The sequence below is a fragment of the Rutilus rutilus genome, assembly GCF_951802725.1.
Source record: "Rutilus rutilus genome assembly, chromosome: 12".
In the NCBI taxonomy this organism is placed as follows: domain Eukaryota; kingdom Metazoa; phylum Chordata; class Actinopteri; order Cypriniformes; family Leuciscidae; genus Rutilus; species Rutilus rutilus.
In genome coordinates, this window is record NC_140217.1 from 12581329 (window position 1) to 12604488 (window position 23160).

The 23160-nt window shown below is 37.7% G+C and overlaps 1 protein-coding gene across 3 annotated transcripts in view; it reads left to right on the top strand.

The window, feature by feature from the left end:
* The first annotated feature begins 510 nt into the window (after positions 1–510).
* stk11ip (serine/threonine kinase 11 interacting protein) overlaps positions 511–23160 on the top strand; it is a 62241-nt gene continuing 39591 nt past the window's right edge. For all 3 annotated transcript variants that reach the window (XR_014629406.1, XM_084426090.1, XM_084426091.1), the window contains exons 1-16: positions 511–671; positions 1199–1266; positions 1773–1975; positions 2786–2860; positions 2965–3060; positions 3149–3256; positions 3337–3408; positions 3811–3940; positions 4506–4609; positions 4920–5003; positions 5308–5349; positions 7539–7709; positions 7878–7959; positions 9297–9737; positions 14657–14859; positions 14955–15065. Coding sequence is in view for 2 of the 3 variants with exons in the window: in XM_084426090.1 (XP_084282216.1) it covers positions 1200–1266; positions 1773–1975; positions 2786–2860; positions 2965–3060; positions 3149–3256; positions 3337–3408; positions 3811–3940; positions 4506–4609; positions 4920–5003; positions 5308–5349; positions 7539–7709; positions 7878–7959; positions 9297–9737; positions 14657–14859; positions 14955–15065 (1989 nt within the window). In the remaining variant the exon portion in view is untranslated. The remainder of the gene's footprint in view (positions 672–1198; positions 1267–1772; positions 1976–2785; positions 2861–2964; positions 3061–3148; positions 3257–3336; positions 3409–3810; positions 3941–4505; positions 4610–4919; positions 5004–5307; positions 5350–7538; positions 7710–7877; positions 7960–9296; positions 9738–14656; positions 14860–14954; positions 15066–23160) is intronic.

Genomic DNA, 23160 nt, shown 5'->3' on the forward strand with positions numbered 1-23160 from the left:
AAACAACAGTTACACAATCAGGTTGGTAGCTGCTTTTGCACTTTAAGCCATTGTAAAGATAGACATGTAAAGATAGTGCTGTCAATGAGATAAGAGTTTAGACTGTGACATCCAGCAGTGAGGGTGAACAACTGAGCTTTGTGACACACTTCCGTTTTGAAATAGTACAACTAATTTATTTCTGGTTATGTATATTTTCAAAGTGTTTTAGTCTTCTAGTTGACTAAACACCATTTAAAATGAGTGTCGGCAAGAAGATTTAAAAAATATGGACATTTTTAGAGACGGGAGATATTCTAATGATTACTGTGTTCAGAAACAGGATAACACTTTTTTTTTTCCTTTTTTTTTTCACATGTTTAGTCTTAAGGCACAATTGTTTTAAGATTTCCAAGCAAATCAAAAATCTTACCTTCAAAATACAAGTTCTAGCTGTTTGTAAAATAATGCATGTGAAAATAAACGCAGGAGGGCGCGCTTAGTTAAATATCCACTTGTTTGGTTACTTCGGGCCGCCGTACCTTTAAGAAAAAAGAAGATCATATGACTGCTACCATCAGGATGTCAACAAACGTGAAAGGGAATTAAACTGAACTGAATATAATGACGCATCAAAAACGGATATAACGTTATTTTCGTGGCTACGGCCCACGTATTTGTTGAAATATAAGGTATGTTTTAGCGCATTTTATGAGAACAGATATTACCTTATCATTATCGTTGGGGCATCAGGAAGAGAGACCAGTTTTGTTTTCCGGTTTACAAGGTTATAACGTAACAGTGTTGAAGTTTAGTAGCTATATTGTGATTGAAAATTTGCTATACATCTTAAAATATATAGAGAATGTCTAGACACCTGATTTTTTTAATACCTTTTTTTATAATATTAATAATATTTTGAATAGCTTTCTGACAGTTCAGCTATTAGATATGACACTTGCTGCATGTGTTAGCAGTTCACTGGTGTGAGGAATTTTTGGTTGTGGAATCTCACCCTCTTTTCAGCTACATATGATTTCACAAGGGTCAATTTCTTGTTGTATTACCACTGATTTATATAGAATGTCATTATATAGATCAGTGTGTATTACCCAAATTAATATCCTGTCTTTGTAGCAACTAATATTCAGATTAGAATCATTCCCATTTTGCTTGTAATGATTTGGGTTAATCTGTTAATATGTTTCACTCTTTTTAGGATGACATCCACTCAGGCCGGTCAGTCAACGGTTGTTCACAGACTTGCCACATTGCTGCGAAATAATGGTATAGAATCAGTATTTCAATTTTATTATTGTTTATTTTTGCAGTTTCACCAGGCCTAGTTCCAGACAGAAAAAAAGAAAAATTGATGAGGGTGCAGTTAATAAATTGGTGTAATATATGAAAAATAGTACCAGTGTGACAAGTAAGATGCATTCAGATGTATAAACTCATTATTGGTCTTTTATTAAGTATTTTTAAAAATCATACAAACAAGATTTGTCTCTGCATGCACGCTGCAAGAAATGTAACAAAGAAGTTGTCCATCCACTGATCTATATTTTTAAGATTTTTGCAAGGTTTAGATTTGGATTGTTGGTAAGTTAAGAATTAAATGCTATTCTCTTTATGTTGAAGACGCGGACTGACTGAGATATAATCAGTAAAATCTGATGACGCTTTTGCAGTAGTTTGAGGGTGCCTGGTATGCTCAGGCTTTTCCTTTAAAGCTGCCATTTAGTTTCAATAAGGCGGTCATAACAATAAAGTTCTTGTTGCTTTCTGTATAGGTGACTCCGTACTGGATGGTTCCAGTACTCTCACTCTGCAAGTGGGATGTTTACAACACCTGACACAACTCTTTGAGCGGCACCTTCTCGCACGCACACATCAGCATGGTTTTCTGGCCCTGGCGTCCCACCCAGCAGACACTGCCTCTTTGCTGGAAGTCCAGTTCCTCTTTGACATGCTGCAAAAGACAGTATCACTCAAGGTACTTGATGCTTTTAAATGGACAGTATATGGAATTACAAACTTGTTAAGTGTACAGTTTGATGCTGATATTCTGAGGAAATTTTACTCCAGATTAGTATTAGTAGTAGTAAATCTTTTCTATTAAGATGTCTTAAGTGTCTTGACTACTCCTTATTTGTTTTTAGTTTTTTTGCATTTGCATTGAAATGCTAGCCTGGCAAGCCAGACGTACATCAAGATGTTTAGTCTGGCAACTCACCATAGACACGGTCAATCTGATGGGCGGGATAAACGGCTGTCTTTCAAATTCCCTCTGCACGCAATAGGACAGCGCTTCAACCAACCAGAGCGTTTTCCCAACAGCGGAGCTTAGTTGATAGATTCAACTTTTAAATCTGGCCGACAAAACTACGAACACATCTTCCTTTTTTTAAGAATGACTTAAGTGCCGTTCTTTGTTCTTTTCTCAAAGAAAAACTTAACTCCAACTCCTCCAGAGTTGCGGCCAAAGCCGATTCGAAAGACCGTTGTTCTCCATCCGCAGCAGCCATTCTTTGTTTTCAAGTGGCAGGGAGCCGTCGCAACTCTGTCGTCATATGTTAAGCCCGCCCCCGCCTACTCTATACACGACGCGATTGGCCTGACCCAATTTAGGTTTTTGCAGCAAAAAGGTCTATTGAGAGTTGCTAGACCCACCCTGGCTGCAAAATAATTTTGCTGCCACTAGGGTGGGTCTAGATTTCTAGGCTATTGAAATGCATCATAATTCTCCAATTCGATATAATGAGTTGTCGTTGCAATGATCTGATTATGTGCGTCTTTAAAACAGCTTGTTAATCCACCTGGTGTGAAACTACAGTATGCTGTGAAAATCTTCCCTTTCAAATCCCTCAAATATTTAGAGGTATTTCAAAACAAAATAACCAAATTAATTCAGTTACATTTGTTGCATTATTCTGCATTATTGTTCTAAATATTGCTTTTTTGTTTGATTGTTTTTCTGTTCAGCTCAAGCGTATTCCTCCTCATTGTCTTGAGGGTCTCAGAGGAGTGTATTCTCAGCTGGAAGTCTTCACTTGCTCAAAAGGAGTCAGTTCTCTAGAGGTAATGTTTTCACCAACGGGCATTGGCACAGTGACTATAAGTTTAACCATGTTCATATACAGAAAGTAATTGTGTGTATGTTTAACAGGAGCTTCTCTCTCTATGTGGAGGAGATCTCAGCTCAGCTTTACCTTGGTTAGAACTTCATACCCTTAATTTCAGTTACAATTCCATTTCCTGTCTCGACGAGTCACTAGTAAGAATCTCCTGTTTTCTGTAGAGTATAGAGTTACTGATTTTGGAATCTGTATGTAACAATTTTTTTTAATTGTTTAGAGTCTGCTAAACGTCCTGAAGTGGCTTGACTTGAGCCACAACAAGCTCCAAGATTGTGCTGAATATTTAAAGGTAAATAGCTCTTATTTACTTTTATTTTTTGTACTGTACTGTACTGGACAAAACTTTTTCACATTTGTTGCTCAGATTTTGATTGAAAATCTGTGGATGCATGGGGGGAAAATATATGAAATGTAATACTAAACGTTTATTGGTGCTGAAAGCAAAATCAAATCAGCCAAAATATAAACAGATGGGTAGACTTTTTGAAAGAGCTAAACTGCCCAAAATAACAATAGTGTGCATTTATTCATACTTTTTCTGTCTACATCAGTGATGGGCTACTAGTTCACACCCAATACAAATTAACTGACAAGGCCCCATTACATGGTTCAAGGGGGGCCCCCTAGATTTCAGGTATGTTAAATGTTAGGATAGAGTGAATTTATTCATACCTTTTCTGTCTCAATCAAGCCTCTTACTGAACTGGAGCATCTGAATTTAGCTTATAATAACCTCCAGAGAGCACCAGCACTGGGCCTGAGTGCCCAAGCCAAACTCTCCACCTTGATCCTTAGAAACAATGAACTGGAAACTATCAATGGTGAGTTTTCTGCTCATTTCCATGATGAATTACTTTGACTTTGCCATCAATGGAAAGTAAATAGAAAAATGCATCTTTCTATCCTTTCATTAGAAAGTTAGTTGGTTCTTTTACAGAACCTTTCTTTGCCATTCTTGTTGTTTGTTTTTTTCTTTTATTGATTGTACTGGATGCAATTTCTACCTGTTGAAATTATTTTGAGTTTGCAGTTGACACATATTGGCTTTTTGAAATTGTTGAAAAGAATTTATAAAGAAATGACCTGAAACAAAACTCTGAAAATTGTATCTGAGTGTCAGCATTGTATTTAACAACTTCATCTTTATTGAATACTTTTTAAAAATTGTAGTTAACATTCTGTTCAATGCATATTTGTTTTTACAGATATTTGTTTTTAAACACCTACAATTTGCCAGAGCTCCTGATTGCAAAAGATTCTGTATATGTAATGCAATCATCTGTGTTTAGAATAGTTTAACAAAAAGTGATTATTTTGAATAAAAATTTAGTTTACTAAAATAAAGGTTAATCTAATTTAATGTAAAAAGTATTGTCCTAACTGCAGGGGTGGAGCAGTTGTCTTCACTTCAGTGTCTTGACCTGGCTTATAACCTTCTTATGGAGCATTCTCAGCTGGCACCTCTGTCCCTCCTTCATAATCTCAATACAGTAAGTTAGACCCACCTTGCCTAGCTAATTCTTATCTTAAACTCCCTTTTTTTCATTTTTCCTTAAGTGTTTTACCTCAATCTCAAATTTGAGTCTCAAAAAGACTTACAAATTTGGATATGTTGTGGATCTTTATGATTTTAACAGGTTCTAACAGTCTAGAAAAGACGCATTTGAATACCAGTTTCCAGTTCAGCCAACTGGATATTATAGTCTCAATATGAATATTTCCCTCGGCTGCATGTGATGTATCTCTGATTATTTTGTCTTCCCCTTATAGCACCTTGACAGTTTTCTGATATCTTTTCAGTTGACTTTGGAAGGAAACCCTTTGTATTTTCAGAAGACACACAGGGCATCAACTGTCTGCCACCTCTCACAAGCTTCTTTCAAAGTGAGTCTTTCCCTGATCTTCAAAGTCATTGTTTTAATTGCTCCTTTTCTCAAAACTGTATATACAGTAGGAGTTCATATGTTGTGGCATCAAAAGAGCAGAATTCCTCCAAAGAATTTTTTGTGAATTAGATATACAGCGTTGATTGTATTCATGTTTACCATAGCAACCACACGGAGGTGCCAGTTTCCCCTTTATTTCTGATGTAATTTATCAGTAAGATGTTTTCTTGAAGTTCTTTCTTGCTGTTCTGCAGATGTTTCAGAGTTGTAAGCTGACATTTTAATGTCTACTTGTGTTTCAGCTCCAGCTGGATGGCACCCCTCTGTCCCAGTCTGATCTGCTGGTGGGTATCAAATGTCACTTAATGTGCCATGTCAGGTCATTCCACCCTCTTTGTTTCTCATGTGATTCATGCTGAAATGTGGGAGGCAAATCTCCCACAAAAATAGTGAGTTTACTTTCTCTGATCAATTGGAGTTTGTGAACTTTAAATGGCTGCAGGCATGGCCCAGCAATCACAATGACATTTGATGTTAAATGAATTACATGTGATGAGAAAAAAAAAAAATTCAAATGTAAAATACTACCGTGGTATTTTTATTTATTTATTTTTAAATCATCCACTGATATGCACTGTTTTATTTTCCACTATACTGGTATGCACTATATATGACATCCACTATATTTTTCAGGGAGTGTGTATTTTATAAATATTAACACTCAAACAACCCATTCAAAAGCCAAGGAATGCATACAGGCATGAAAGAAGTAGGCACACAGAATTGCTCTCAAGTCAGGAATAATTTTTATTGTGGAGGAACAAATCGCATTTATAGCTGTTGATTAAATTTGCTTTATAATATTTAAAATGGGACCTATTATGCCCTTTTTTAAAGTCTTGATTTTGATCTAATAGAATAGGTTTTCATGTTTGAATGTTCAAAAAACACATTATTTTCCACATATTTTATATTGTTGCTGCATCTCTCTTCCTAGTCTGTTTGCAACACTGTTTAGTTCCGGTCTCTATGAAGCTCCTCCTTCCTTATCTGGACCAATGTGTTGTGATTGTTCAACCGCTTCGATTGGTCTACTTGTTTCGGAAATGTCACGCCTTTGCCATAAACGCAACTTTTAACATGCTACTAACGGAACTCAACCAGGCGTTAAATTTTTTTATGATGAAAAAGCAGCATTACACGCTAAAGAACATTACAAATGTAATAAAGTATAATAGGACCCTTTTAACATTGCATTCAATTGCACATTTTATTTACTTCTTCCACGTCAACATAGAAAGGGATTTACAGCAGCATGATGTCCTTTTCAATGGCACCAACGTCTTGAAAACATTGGTAAAATTCTGCAGTCAATGATGTTTATTGTATTGCTTATTCTTTTAGGAATGTTGACATTTTTAAAATTCTAGATAATTTCTGTTAAATTAACTTTTTTTTTAAAAACAACCCCCAACACCTTCTTGACAATGATGCAGGCCAAAGATGTGATAGCGACACCCAGTGCCTATGTAGTATAATGAATTTCTTTTCTTTTTTTTTCACAATAACAGGCAACATCATTTTTTACTTTTAAAATGTCTTGCAGGCCAGCACAGACCATGGTTTGGAACACCCATGTATTAGATGCACCGATCCTATGATTTCTACTTTTTCTAGGAACTAAATAATAAGTGTTATCCATCAAAAATAAAGAAATACATTGAAAAAAACAAATCTAGCATGAAAAATGTGACCCCCTTTAAAGTGAATGTTTTCATACTGCTGACTCATAATTTTCTCAACATATTTATATCATAATTTGATATCAAATTTATTGTAATTAATTGTAATACATAAAAAGTAGTAAACTGAATTTAATTACCAAAAATATAATATATAGCTGTGCTGGACACATCTCTGTTAGCACTTGATTACAAGCAATTTTGATTAGCCTACAAGTAACTTCTTTTGGTAACTTAATATAATGCTATTTTAAAGGGTTAGTTCACCCAAAAATGAAAATTCTGTCAGTAGTTACTCACCCTCATGTTGTTCCAACTCCGTAAGACCTTCGTTCATCTTCGGAACACAAATTAAGATATTTTTGATTAAATCTGAGAGCTGGATCACTCCTCCATAGGCTTCTAAGGGATTGAAACTTGCTGGCCCAGAAAAGTTATTAAAGAGATCGTTAATATAGTCCAAGTGACTACAGTGGCTCAATCTTAAGTTTATCAAGCGACGAGAATACTTTTTGTGCGCAAAAAACCCCCAAAATAACGACTTTATTCCACTATTCATTTCCTTCTCTCTGGGCCTCGGGTTAGTTCAAGTAGTGTTTTAGCGCAGCGCTTCTGTGTTGTACGTCACACGCATCACACACATGACCAGCGTCGGCCAATAGTGAGCCTACGTGGTGACGTGCAACACAGAAGCGTATTCTGAAATATTGTGAAATATTGTCTTATTGACCAACAATCTCTTGTTTTTATTCCGTGGCTTTTGTGACATGATTTTTATTTTATTTTTACAGAACTTACCTAAATCCGGACAACTGGCTGGTCAGATGTCCCACACTTCTCAACATGTATTTGTGACACCTGACCAAAGAGGGCAGGAAGTGTCCAGTGGAGGTGGGGACATTACTGACAGTGTGACTGTAAGCATATCAGGAGTGACCCGAGTTCGAAGGAGGAAACACAAAGTAAGTCCATGTCTAAAATCTCCCCAATGTTTTTGTAGTAAACTATTTTTAAAAATGAGCAGGCACAATGAACATGATTTCTCATGGAGAACATGAAAGCTGCCATTACAATTTTAGTAAGATAAGTTCTGATGTATGATGCAAAGCACAACTTTTTGCCATTTGCAGAGTAAGGTGAAGGTGAGGAGAGCCAGTATCTCAGAGCCCAGTGACACAGACCATGAGATCAGAGTGCAGTCTGCTTTACAAGGTGATGAACAAATGACTTGACAAACGTTAACTCTTCACAGGGCATTTTAAAGGGGTCATATAATGGTACATGCACTTTTACAAGTTGATTGTACTGAAATGTGTGTTGGCAGTGCCTGTACACAACCATCATATAATGATAAAAATCCATCCAGTGTTTTATTTATTTATTATCTCCTTATTAATATTGATACTTATATTGAGCCGTCTGACCGTGTGACGTGACACGGTTGTACGCCCCTCCCACGATTGTTAATTGACAGCAGCGTTTCAACACAGACCCGCCCTGAGTGAGCTGTCATCATAGTCCGCCATTGTTGATACGCTGGAGCAGAATGGTGTCTAAGCGATTGTGGTGTTCTGTTCTTGGGTGTAATAACACAGCAGTCATTTTGATGTTCCTAAATCCGAACCTCTGAAGAAGCAGTGGTTGAGTTTTGTTTTTGAAGGGAATATTACCCACGATCAACGTCAATGCTTTCATGTTTGTGCAAATCATTTCTCACCAGACTGCTTTATAAACGAGAACATTGAAAAAGGTATTAGCTCCTTTTTAAGTATGTGTCGTTTATGTGCCTAATGACTGTCATAGTCTCACAGACTGGTTATTTTTTAAACAGATCAGTGAAATTTTAGTGCTTCAGCCCTGACAGTTGTACCTAACACTGCATAGATAACGTTACGCATCACTGACAAGCCTACATTTACCGAAAAAAAGTTTTTCATTGCCATTAGCTGTAACATCAATCTGTCAATACTAACGTATACATCAGTAAACACAAAGCGTTCATATCTCACTACTCTACCCTGCCAGTAAACGTCCTGTTTGAGCCTTAATTGTCGAACTTCTTCGGGGCCGTCATCTTGTTCCGGGTCCGACTCGAATTGATACGGTTGCACAAATGTGTCCTCAGAGACTCCCGCTGCCATTCTTTCTCCAAAATATACCCTCAACTGTTGTCAAGGCAACACTCCATGTGTGTTGTGTCAAAACGCCCCACAGAAACAGAGGGGCAGGGTGAGCAAAGCTCATTATCATTTAAAGGCGCATGCACTTAAATGGCGTGCTGAAAACAGAGCTGTTTTTGACCAGGTAAAATGAGTGTTTTCTTACAATACTAATGATAATTTTTTAATTAAAGTATATTACAAACTTTTCATTTAGACCCTAAAGAATCATATTAACTTGTACAAAAATGGCATTATATGACCCCTTTAAAATTAACTGTCTTTTCACTGATCATGTTAACATTTAAAAATGAATTGATGAGTTTTTGCTTTTATTAAGCATATGTTATATGATTGTCTTTCTCATGTGAAATGTTTGGTTCTCTTCAGATATTGTCCTCCCCCATAAGAAGGACATTGAGAGAATGGACAGTTTTCGAGAGCAGTTAGGAGAGGACTGGCTACGCTATCAGCATCATCTTGATGATACTCCAGTCAACCCAGCTTTCCCAGGAGTAGAAAGTATAACCATTAAAGTCAACACCAATGGTTGCAGTACACCTCCATCTCCCCTGCTTAACACACCTTCAACCAGTCTGGAGTTGCTCCCCCCTCCGCTGCTGTCCTCTGAACTGAAAGAGGAAGAGGACAAAGAAGAGATGGAGAGCACAGACTTGCAGCCTGAGACCGAGTCCACCCTGCAGTGGACAGGGCAAAGCCTCCCGAACACTGAATCTACTCTTGAGACAAGTCTAGGAAACACCCAGGCTCCAACTGAGGCCTACTCTGACCCACAACCACCACCAGAGGAAGAGGACGATGATAGGGGAGGTCTGTCTATTATTTTCTATGGATGCATTGATAGTGATAACTATACTGGCCAGATACGTACTTATATTTATACTGTGATTGTACGATCCAATATAAATTTTCACTAGCGTAACAATAGTTCAGCAGTAGTCTAGCTTAATTTCTATGTATAGTACGTCATTGGATAGTTTCATTCATTCATTCATTCATTCATTCATTCATTCATTCTCGCTTCTGTTCGACATTTTGGAGTCCGTAAGATATTTAATGTTTTTGAACAAAATTCTCACCAAGGCTGCATTTATTTGATAAAAAATACAGTAAAAACAGTAAAATTGTGAAATACTATTACAATTTAAACTAGAATGCATTTCCGGAGGAACACGAAGTGTGCTTGCTCGGGTGCGGTTCACTAACGTGAGCAGGTAGTGGATTAAGGGTGCGTTGAAGTTTGCTTGATCTGAGAATTTCAACAATAGTACTTTTTTCAAGATGCAAAAAGGTGAAAAGTTATGTGCATTAAGAGACATGTCTGCAATGTAAGACTAGTGCCAATGGCATTGTTTATGTGGCTTGGTTGTTGGTTTTGAAATATTTGGTTAGACGGCAGAGAGTGGGAGTGTTTTGGGTGATGAAATAGTATTGAAAAGAAGTTGACAGTCTTCATTTACTGTATCCAATAAGCCAATACAAAACTCACCCAGCTGTTCTGTGGTTGAGTGTTCCCTTTGATTAGGAACAAATTTACTATCTCAAATTAAGGTCTACCGTAATTAGCGCGATGCTTTGATTGCTGCTGTCAAGATGGTTGTCATCACCTACACAGAAACGCTGATTTTTATAGCCTACCGTCAGTCCTCATATTGTAATTAAATGAAAAACGCTATCAGTTTCACTATTAGCTTACTCTAGCGATGCAATCGCAACAACATGGATAACGCTGTTTGGCCTTGCCTAACTTTATATGACATATGCGCCAAATGCTAGAGTTACACATCCTGCTCCCGCTGCCATTTCAGGGCTTGAATTTCGGTGCGGGAATAATAATAATAATAATAATAATACATTTTATTTGTAATGCACTTTACATTAAGGCAATCTCAAAGTGCTACAGAGCATATAATAATCTAATAAAAAATCAAGATATAAAAATAGTTAAACCTAAAGAAATTCATTTAGTGAAAAGCTTTTTTTAAAAGATGCGTTTTTAGGTTTCGTTTTAAAACATCTGTAGTCTGTGGGGCCCTCAGCTGATCAGGGAGGGCATTCCACAACCTCGGGGCAGCCGATGAGAAGGCCCTGTCACCCATGCTGCAGAGCTTGGTTCTGGGGGTATAGAGGGTGTTTGTGTTTGCAGAGCGGAGAATGCGTGAGGAGGTCTGGTGAGTGAGGAGTTCCTGTAGGTAAAGGGGGGCATGTCCGTGAATGCACTGATAGGTGAGGAGGGAAACCTTATATTCAATTCTGAATGGGACAGGGAGCCAGTGAAGAGATTTCAGGATGGGGGTGATGTGATCATGCTTGCGCACCCTCATCAGGATCCTGGCAGCGCTATTCTGGATATATTGAAGTCGCTGAATGCTTTTACTAGAGATCCCAATAAGGAGCGCATTACAGTAGTCCAGCCTGGAGGAGACAAAGGCGTGGACGAGCTTCTCTGCATCTGTCAGGTTAAGTATTGGACGGAGCTTGGCTATGTTCTTTAGGTGGTAGAATGATGTCTTACAGAGGTGTTTGATGTGGGTGTCAAAAGTGAGTTGAGAGTCCATTTTAACATCCAAATTGGTGACAGATGAAGAAAGGGCGATGTTTTGGCCAGAGAAAGTAATACTGTTGATGGTGGACAAGCAGAGTTGATGTGGTGTGCCAATTAAGATGGCTTCCATTTTGGAACTGTTTAGCTGAAGGAAATTGAACTTCATCCACGCCTCTATCTCCTCCAGGCATGTGGTCAATGTGGATGCTGGCAAGGGAGCAGAGGAAGTGTGGGTTGTCCTGAGATACAGCTGTGTGTCATCAGCATAACAATGGAAAGATATACCATGTCTGCTAATGACTTTTCCAAGCGGGAGCATATAGATGGAGAAGAGTATAGGGCCCAGCACAGAGCCCTGAGGGACACCACAGGTGACGTTGTGAGTGTGTGATTTTGCTTTGCCCAAGGCGACGTGCTCCGTTCTGCCAGTCAAGTATGAAATAAACCAGTTGAGAGCATTTTCTGAGAGTCCAGTGGTGTAGTGCAGCCGGTGGAGAAGGATGTTATGGTCTGAATCTGGGGATTGCGCATAATTTAAACCATTCCCGCAAGGTTAGCTTTTATAGTGCGATAAATTCCCGCACAAATATATTCGCTTCATCTCAGAGCAAATGATTAAAAAATAAATTCACAGATGCGAGAAAAAAGATGTCAAACTGTCTTTTATTTTCGAATTTAATTCCTCAATCAGCGCTGGACTGGCATTTTCTGTCTTCCGCTGAGCCCTGGCCGTAGACAGATCATATGTTTCATGCTGTCAATGCAGTGGTCTGCGTCGCGCTGATCTTATTCACACTATCGAGTGTAGGTGCAGCATTCTAACATTGAGTCATAATGAGCTGTTTGTGAAGAAATTATCCGCTTCTAAATTGTTATTTTAATCACGAAATTGAACCATTAAAAAAATATGCTGTGCGAGTGATAGAGCGCGGCAGCAACGAACCAACTGATCAGCTTGCAGCGTAACAACATTGAATGTTCGGCCGAACAGCTGATCAAAGCTGTACAGGGCGCCTTATTATTTTTCATCTCCATAAATATATCTAGTAGTAAAGCTAATGCAAGGACTAGAAATCTATTAATCTTTTGCTGATACTTCCTTGTCATCATGGAGAGCGCAGTTCATGGTTGCATAGCAACGACAGACGTCACGGGAGAGCAAGCGCTTGTGGTAAGGAGACAGCGGCGCACTTTCCACTTTCCACATCTAGAGCGACGTTGTTGATTGTTTGAGCATGTGACTGCGCGTTTCTCCTTGTTTTCTATTGTTATGCGCAGCATATTTCCCGCGCGCACAAACACAGCCACAGACAATGAATTGTTCGGTTAGCGAAGAAGAGCATGATCATGATGATGTATTTTGTATAAAGTTTTTTTTTTTTTTGTTATTAACTGTTTTGAGAACTGGAAATGCACAATTCATGCATACAAATCTGTAGATATAAATAATGAAGATGATTAAATTAGACCGATGCATCAAAAGTTATCCCCCCCCCCCCAATAATCTTTAGATCCCCCCGTGACCCATGTAAGCGGGGAATTCCCTCCCAGTTTAAAAAAGAAATTCAGGCCCTGCATTTATTAAGACAAACCTAGTAAAAACGAATGCAGTCTGTACACTGACTTGGCAGCTCTGTGAAATGTAATACAACAAGGATCATGTACGTCCAGTTTCGTGAAGTTCGGACCAAATTTGTGACCTGTGAAAATTTTGTTTCGCTTTCTGTTCAATCCAATATGGCGGACAAACGACATGGACTCGTGATATCATTTTCGCGAGCAACTTACACCGGTACTGACCGGACGTTTTAAAGTTGGAACGGTGTCTCTGTCTCAAAGGGCCTAGGCGCAGGAGCTGGCCAAAATATATCTCCCGGGAATAATAATAAGAAGAAGAAGAAGAAGAAGAAGAAGAAGAAGAAGAAGAAGAAGAAGAAGAAGAAGAAGAAGAAGAAGAAGAAGAAGAAGAAGAAGAAGAAGAAGAAGAAGAAGAAGAAGAAGAAGAAGAAGAAGAAGAAGAAAACTTAAGAAGAACAATAAGTGTGCTGCTTTCAGCAAGCACACTTAATTAAAGCTGCAGTCCGTAACTTTTTTCGGTTAAAAATAATCCAAAATACATTTTTGAGCAAGTACATAACCAGCCAGTGTTCAAAACTATCTGCTTGCTTTAGCTCGATTCTAAACGGTAAGCTTGTAATCATGTTTTTAATTCCAGTGGTACTGGTGGATTTCCACGGCAAATTGATTGAAAACTTATCAATTTGATGGCGGATCCAGAAAGGTTCAAACGACAATCACCAGTGACAACTGGAGATTCACCCGTTGTAAAATGCAAAAGACTTCGGAGTGGCTACAGAAAAAAAGAGACTGCAACCGGGCTCATGTGAAACCAAGGATAAATATAATAAGGGCATTAAATGTGGTCACGCAATGCTGATGTTGTTAAACATTAACAATTTGAGAACAAAGTATAATTTGCACGGTTTGACGTGATATAAGCGATCGTTAGATTTAATCACCGCACATTCTCCTCAAAACATTGGATTCATCCGCGCTGTGCCATGCCGAGGCACAACCCACGTAAAGTTGATAATTCCGCAAATAACTGCAATTGTAGATTTCGAAGAGAGATGGTGACAAAGAGGAAAAACTACGGACTGCAGATTCAACTGTTTTTTATTAAAATAAATTTTATAGTATTATTTATCCGGTGATAAAGCTGAATTTTCAGCAGCCATTACTCCATTCTTCAGTGTGATCCTTTACAATTAATTCAAGCATACTGATTTGGTGCTAAAGTTACATTGCCTATTAATATCAATAATGAAATATAATGATTTGTGGAAACTGTAGTCAATTAGGATTCTTTGAAGTTAAAAAGAACAGCATTCATTTGAATCAGAAATCTTTTATAACATGTTAAATGCATCCTTGCTGATCAAAAGCTTTACTTTATTTACAAAACACATAATTTGATGGAACAAAAGTTTGGAGCTACTTTATTACTGTAAATATTGATTTGATGTAAACTGTCGGTTCTTGTACTCACCTAAAAAAATCTTGTCATGATACACTTTTTTAATTTTTTTATTTCATGGTCCTGGTAGAATAAAAGAACAACCATTGAAGGACCTGTCTAGTTTATGTCCAGAGCTCTTTTTCACTCTTGCACTTTGTTATACAGTGGACCTATGCAGGCCAATGCTGGTGGGGCTGCTGTCAGAGGATGTGGAGACAAATCGGAAAAGCACCTCTGAACCACTCTTCCTACGAGTGTGGCAGGGTCACCTGCTGGAGGTAGACATGCACCAGGGGTGTGTTAAAACACGAGTGGAGCTAGACAGTTTGCGAGATGTTGTGACCACTGAAGCCACGTGCACAGTAGAGGTAAGATGACATATTTTCTGTTCATGAAGCTCTATAAGATGTTTATAATTCTGCAGTTTTTTTTCTGTTTTACACTCTCTTTTTAAATCTTACAGAAGGTTGAGAGGACTCACCCAGCCCTAGAGCTGCACTTCCAGTACATTAGTCGTGAGAGACGTAAACGTTGTTATATAATGTTGGATGACAAGCCACAGGAAGCATTACAGGTAAGGAGGTACATTCATTATTAGACAATCAGACATAATCAACCAGTGCTTGTGATTTAATCCTAAATTGACGACAGATATTACAAGTAGGGGTGCACTGATCGATCATCATATTTAACAATAACTTTAAAACTATGATCACCTTTGCTTACTTTAATTAGTGTCCTGCGGCTGTCATCTTAGCAGCTATAGCTCAGACGTAATTTCTTTTCATTGCACTGGTCCTGTTGTCGCAAAATTTTTGCTCCCACTGAGATTTACTTTAGTAGAAACAGTATTACAAGAACTGGTAAATAATTGTATAATACATTGGGATATTGCTTTGCCCTATTCTTAGTAGAAATTCCATTACTAATATCAAGAAACAGGATCTGAACTTTTGAATTTTGAACTGTTGATATCGAAAATGTATATCCTGCAACGTATTAGTCAAATCAGCTTGCAAATGAACGGCATAATAATTTAAGAATTCTACAAGTGAAAATTCAATTACAGATATCAAGATTTTTTTTAAAGATGTTTTTACTATAAAAAAATAAATAAAAAAAAGATGATTTTTGTTATTGATGATGTGATTTTCAATATACAGAATTTGTGGTGTTACTAGTGGAAACTTTTTTTTATAAAGAATGATCATTTTAACTAGTGAAAATTTAATTGTAGATATCTATAATTCAAATCCTGCAAATGAATAAATGTTAAAGGATGTTCACTTTCAAAAAAGATTTTGCTGATAATTTACTCACCCCGTTGTCATCCAAGTTGTCCATGTCTTTCTTTCTTCAGTTGAAAATAAATTAAAGTTTTTGAGGAAAACATTCCAGGATTTTTCTACACGGAATGGACTTCAATGGCAACCAACTATTCCAATGTTCAAAGAAGGTTCAAATGTCCGTCTTATTGCAGCTTTAGGTCTCTACACGATCCCAGTCGAGAAATAAGGGTCTTATCTAGCGAAACGATCTGTCATTTTCTAAAAGAAATGTACCATCTCTGAGTATTACGTCATCACGTTGGAAAGGTCACGAAAAAAATAAAAATAATAATAAATTAAAACAAAGATGTCGGACGATTTTGAAGTTGGAGGAGAAAATGAGATGACATTTTTCACCCTTCCTTACCTTTTTGAACCGGAGTACACAGACAAATAACTTAGATAGATGAAGACCATTCCAACGTGATGACGCAATGCGTGGCACATCTCAGAGATTGTACACGACGGGCATTTGTGGTTAAAAAGTATATATATACGTATATATAGGCCTATATATAAATATTTTTTATTTTTTTATGACCGATCATTTTGCTAGATAAGACCCTTATTTCTCGACTGGGATCGTGTAGAGACTATGAAGCTGCAATGAGACGGACATTTGAACCTTCTTTGAACATTGGTATAGTTGGTTGCAATTGAAGTCCATTCTGTGTAGAAAAATCCTGGAATGTTTTCCTCAAAAACCTTAATTTCTTTTCGACTGAAGAAAAAAATACATGGATATCTTGGATGACATCGGGGTGAGTAAATGATCAGCAACGTTTTTTTTTTAAAGTGAACTAATCCTTTAAAACTGCATGCTGTAGATGGCAGAGAATGATTCTCTTTTGCATTGTTTCAGACAGACCAATAGCTAATGACATCAAGTGTGCAACGTGGACCAATAGAGACAGTTTGCGTGCTTATGCACAATCTCCCTCGATCTCACTCAAACATGCACTACCTCAGCCCAGCAATGCTCTGATAAATGTTAATGGAGATGTATGTTTGTATACAGTAGGGCTGAACGATATTCTGTTTTAACATCGACATCGCGATGTGCGAATGAGCGATAGTCACATCGCCGGAACATGCGATGTGAAGGGTAACGTTAGTAGTACCCATAAGAGAACGGTAGCACACAGTAAACACGAGTTTGTTGTATGGCTTTTTGCTGGGGTGACATACGCGTTCTGCGTGCCTGCACAGTGATTGGTTCGCTGTGCCGCAGCTCACCGCGCTCACAGCCAACATTCAAAAATGCGCGACGAAGAGGATCTGCCGCAAAAAAAGTCAAAATCAGCTATTTGGGACTAGCCTATTTCGTCTACAAAAAGGAGGATGTTGACCAAAAAGAGGTAGGCTACTTTGCTGGAGTGTTATAAAGTTGTGGATGGTTGTCTTTTTTAAACATTCGTTTATTTTTCGTGTTCGCATTTATGAGGAAAAAACAATGTTACGTGACATTACAGACGCGACCGTTATGAAAGCGGCACTAAAAGACTGCTTTAAAACTTTCACAGAAACCTCAAACAGAAAGCACAAAGCCTTTCTTTAAAACGAATTTCGTTTTGTATTAATTGTATCTTAATTTTAATCAGTATTTCATTATCCAATTTCCTGGATTTAATAATGATTAATAATAATTAAAAATAGCAGCCAGCGCCTTAACCGGAGATTAAGCTATCATCCATGAACCGAAACTCAGCGTAAAAGGTAGCCTACTCGCCTCACACACCTAAAAAAAAAAAAAAAAAAAAAAGAAATATATCTATTATCTACAGAAATCTCTACTTTTAAACAGAACCATTAAAAAAAATATATAGCTATATTTAATCTGTATGAAAAGTGCATTTCTCCCGATCACTGCTGCGAAGATCGCGAGTCAGTATATTGTCAACTTCAGCTTTACAGAAAACACTTGTTTATTAATAAACAATAAAAATGTCTCATTGTAATATTTTACATATTATGAATCATTACTTTTGCTGGGTCTAGGTGGCGTTTACATGAACGCGTCACTGAATCAGCACAGAAAACATAATTTTTCAGGTCCTAGAACCCGAAGGACGTTAGGTCCTGTGTAGAACGTTCACCGAATTCTGAGAGAAATATGTTTCTGGAATAAAATATTAAGTGGCCTTTTTGTTACTTGTAATGAAGCTTGCTTATTAGTGAAATTATTAATAACATGGAATGGTAATTATTGACTTTAGCCTGGATTGATGGCTCGCAATATCGCGATATATATCGTTGGGGGAAAAATATCGCAATGTAATTTTTTTTCCAATATCGTGCAGCCCTAGTATACAGAGATATGTGTTATACAGCAATAACAGATTGACCTTCAATAAATGCACTGCGTCTGCTGCTTAGTAATTAGTGGGTTGCATTACAACAAAATGTTAATATGGTAAACAAAACATTGATATGGTAATGGAATTGTCTCAAATTTATAGTAAATTTTAATGCATTTATAATATTTTTTAGTGTAGCTTTAAATGGGACCTATTATGCCTCTTTCCACAAGATGTAATATAAGTCTCTGGAGTCCCCAGAATGTGTCTGTGAAGTTTCAGCTCAAAATTCAGCCCCACATATATTATTTATTTTAGCTTTTAAAATTTGCCCCTATTTGGGTGTGAACAAAAACACGTTTTGTGTGTGTCTTTTTAAATGCAAATGAGCTGCTGCTCCTGACCCCCTTTCCAGAAGAGGATAAAGATACTCAGGCAACAAAAAAACTGGAGAATTTCACGCAGCTAAAATGTCCGAAATTGTCAGTAGCGGTGTTTAGCCTTACATGTTCGAACTGGAGTCAGACACTGATGGAGAGACTCAGGAAGAAGTTATAACTTTTAAAATGCCCTTTAGCAAACTTGCCTTTAAAATGCAATAACTGAAAAAGTATATACAATTTTCGTTATTTTATTTCCGTGAACATAACTGCCGTTGCAAAACAGGCACATAAAAAATCTATAAAAACAAGATGAAATGCATAAAGAACTCCACAAAACACATCTGGATTATCATGCCCATAAAGAATATTTGTGTGTTGGCTATGGCTATATAGGTTATTTTTAGTTGCACTGATATGATGATTGCATAACGAATTAACAATTCATTACCATAATTCATAATTCATTTTCCCACCCAACCCATGTTTTAATAATTTGTTTCCTCATTTTAATTAAAGCGAACACACAATTAACTATATAATAATTTGTTAGCCTACCTGGTTTAGTAAATCGTTCATGGCCATGATGTAATAATTCGTTTCTTTGTTTTAATAAAACGAGATAATTAATTACTTCAACAACGTGGCCATAATCTACTAAAACCAAAGAACAAATTTAATTTGTGGCCATGATTTAGGCTAAATGAGAGAACGAATTCTTAAATTCATGGGAAGCAAATCTTAATTCTTGGTGCAACCCGGTCACACTAAATGCGTCTCTATAGCACGCATTGTGTTTATCGTGCAATTTATACGCGAAAATTTGTTTTTACGTGCATATTATATGCATGGGTAGGTTTAGTAGTGGTGTGGGGTACGTATGTATTATACGTTTGGGTAGGATTAGTGTTTTGGGATGCGTGTGTATTACATGCAATAAAGTGCGTATCATATGCACACGAAAACTGCGTATATCATATGCACGCGAAAACTCATTTTCCCGTATAAAGAGTGGGGTACAACACAATAGCTACCTTACCTATTTATCTAATTTATTATCGTAGGCCTATAGCTCATCTTTTGCTGCACTATGTTTGCGTAGCACATCCTTGTGCTTTCTGCCAATGTGCCACTTTAGATTCCAATATAAATCTTTGCTAACTCGCACTGTCTCTCCACACTCCCTTTCAATTTCTTCTCCCTGCTCGTCCTTAACTTTGATTTTTACTGTGCATTTATGTGTAAGGCTTGCAACTTCACTAAAAACAATATTTGAACTCCATGACCTATTGCTACACTCGTGCTTAGCTATTTTATAGACTGTCTTGAACTAGCAAATCACCAAAGTGCATTCTGGGTTGAGCGAGCGGCGCTGAGCGGATTCTTCAGAAAGGCGCTCTCCGCTCTGGAGGAAATATAACCGCTCCACTCCCCACTCCGCTCCGCTCACATGCTAAATTTATATTGCTGTTGTGGAGTTCACTCATCGACTGGCATGTACTGTCATGTTTATCTAAATCTTTCAGAAACAACTTTTGTGCAAATCCAGCGTTGAACTGACCCTCGTTTTTGAAGCAGTCCATCGTGATTGAAATGATTTGTGCAAATATATAACACTTTAACGACTTTCTTCGGCACATTTCCTTCATAAATGAAATTCAACCACTGTGTCCTCAGTGGCTCAGATGCTGGGAGTCTATGAAGACTTTTATGTTCATTGATATATCCAATAACAACAATTGTAATGTTTTTTTTATTTGGCGCAGACATTGTATATCTCCAGCTGCGACAGCGAGGAAACAGTAATGGCAGGCTGCTCAGGGTGGTATCTATGCTAATAGGGCAGATCATCACTAGTCATAGGCGGGGCTTCTGGAACCGCTCGTTTGGAGAGACTGTTTATGATTTATGGGGATTATTAGAAAAAGAAGGAGTTGATGGATTTTTACTATTATAGGCTGGTTGTCAAGTCAAGTCACCTTTATTCATATAGCGCTTTTTACAATACAGATTGTATCAAAGCAGCTTCACAGTGATAACATGAAAATAATACAACAAAGTTTGTTTCTAGAAGAAAATTGCGTCATCGTCCACCTTAAGTAAGGCAGATCAATAATATTGTTGAATATTAAATGTCCCCAACTAATCAAGCCAAAAGCCAAGGCAACAGTGGCAAGGAACCAAAACTCCATCAAGGTGACAGAATGGAGAAAAAAACCTTGGGAGAACCCTGGCTCAGTCGGGGGCCAGTTCTCCTCTGGCCAACGAGTGAACAGTGTATGATTATGATCCAGGCAGCATTACAGATTAGAGGTCAGATTGGATCAGAACATTCAGAATATTATCCAGTTCCATATGGTTGGAAGTCGGAGTTATCACGCCGGTATGGAGATGAGTCTGTTGAGGATCAGTGCCGATGGCTGTCGTGTCGATGAGGCCTTCACAGGGCTGATGAGGCTGGCTCCTCAGGGATGCGTCATGGATGGGTCCAGGTGCAGGTCCACCATCTGATCTGGATCCGGCCGGGATCCGGCTGACTTCAGTAAACAGGGGAGGGACTGGTTGACACTTCAAGACTGCGTTGTCATCGTGTCCAGGCGCAGGTCCTTCATCAGATCTGGATACAGCCTGGATCCGGCGGACTGCGGTAAACCTCGGATAAACAGAGAGACTAATATTAGCGTAGACGCCATCCTTCCTATGATGTAACAAGTACATCAGGATTTATGGGGAGTGTTCCCGGTTCCAGCTGATCTAATCTATGCAGCCTAACATTGAATTATAGAAGTCTATAATGTGTTATGTGTATGCTGGGCCAAAGAGATGTTTTTATTCTAGATTTGAACTGATAGAGTGTGTCTGCTTCCCAGACAATGTTAGGAAGATTGTTCCAAAGTTTTGGTGCTAAATAGGAAAAGGATCTACCGCCAGCAGTCGATTTTGATATTCTATGTATTATCAACTGGCAGGAATTTTGAGATCGCAACAGACGCGAAGGACTATAATGCGTTAAGAGCTCGCTCAAGTAATGGGGAGCTAAACCATTTAGTGCTTTGTAAGTAATCAGCAATATTTTAAAAGTTATACGATTAATTGTACGTTTTAATCGTGTATCGATTAATACGTTTAATAGGGAGCCAATGCAGTGTTGCCAGAACCGGGCTAATATGGTCATACTTATGGTCATATGGGCATTTTGGACCAGCTGTAGTTTGTTTATTAAGTGTGCAGGGCAACCACCCATAATAGCATTACAATAATCTAGCCTTGATGTCATGAACGCATTAACTAATTGTTCATTAAATAATTTTTCTGTATTTTTCATTGAGAGCATATGACTTAATTTAGATATATTTTTAAGATGAAAAAATGCAGTTTTACAGAAACTAGACACGTGACTTTCAAATGAAAGATTGGTATCAAATAGCACACCCAGGTTCCTAACCGACGACGAGGACTTGACAGACCAGACATAAAGTGTTAGACCGTATTCTAGGTTATTACGTGAGGACGTTTTTTGTCCAATAATTAGAATCTCCGTTTTTTTCAGAATTAAGTTGTAGGAAATTGCTAGTCATCCAATTGTTTTATATCAGCCATGCATTCCGTTAATTTTGTGAATTAGTAAGTTTCGTCAGGGTGTGAAGAAATATAGAGCTGCGTATTATCAGCATAACAGTGAAAACGAATGCCATGCTTCCTAATGATATCTCCTAGGGTAGCATGTACAGAGTGAACAGCAAAGGTCCTAGTACTGAGCCTTGTGGTACACAATACTGAACTTTTGATCGATAAGACATCTCTTCATTTACTGCTACAAACTGATAACGGTCAGATAAGTATGATTTAAACCATGCTAATGCAATTCTACTAATGCCAACATAATTTCCGAGTCTATTTAAAAGAATGTTGTGGTGAATGGTGTCAAATGCAGCAGTAAGATCGAGTAACACTAATACAGAGATACAATCACGATCAGATGATAGGAGCATTTGCGACTCAAATGACAGCTGTCTCAGTACTATGGTACGGTCTAAATCCTGATTGAAAATCCTCGCAGATATCATTTCTTTCTAAAAAGGAACATAGTTGAGAAGATACTGCCTTTTCTAGTATCTTTGACAGAAAAGGTAGATTGGGGATCGGCCTGTAATTGACTAGTTCTGTAGGATGAAGTTGCGGGGTTTTTTTAACAAGTGGTTTAATCATAGCCAGCTTAATAGTTGTTGGTATGTATCCTAATGACAAAGATGAATTAATGATATTAAGAAGAGGATCTATGACCTCTGGAAGCATCTCTTTCAGTAGCTTAGTCGGTATAGGGTCTAACATACATGTTGTCAATTTAGATGATTTAACGAGTTTAGAAAATTATTCCTCTCCTATAGCAATGAATGAATACATTTTTTCCTTAGGGAGACTACAATGCACTGCCTGATGCGATACTGTAGTAGACGGTTGCATAGTTATAATTTTCTCCCTGATATTATCAATCTTTTAAGTGAAGAAGTTCATAAAGTCATTACTGCTGTGCTGCTTGGAAACGTCTGGGCTAGAAGCTTTATTTTTCGTAGCCACTGTTTCAAATAAATACCTAGGGTTTTGTTTATTTTCTTCTAATAGGGTTGAAAAATATAGCCTGGTAATACCAAACTATGCTACTT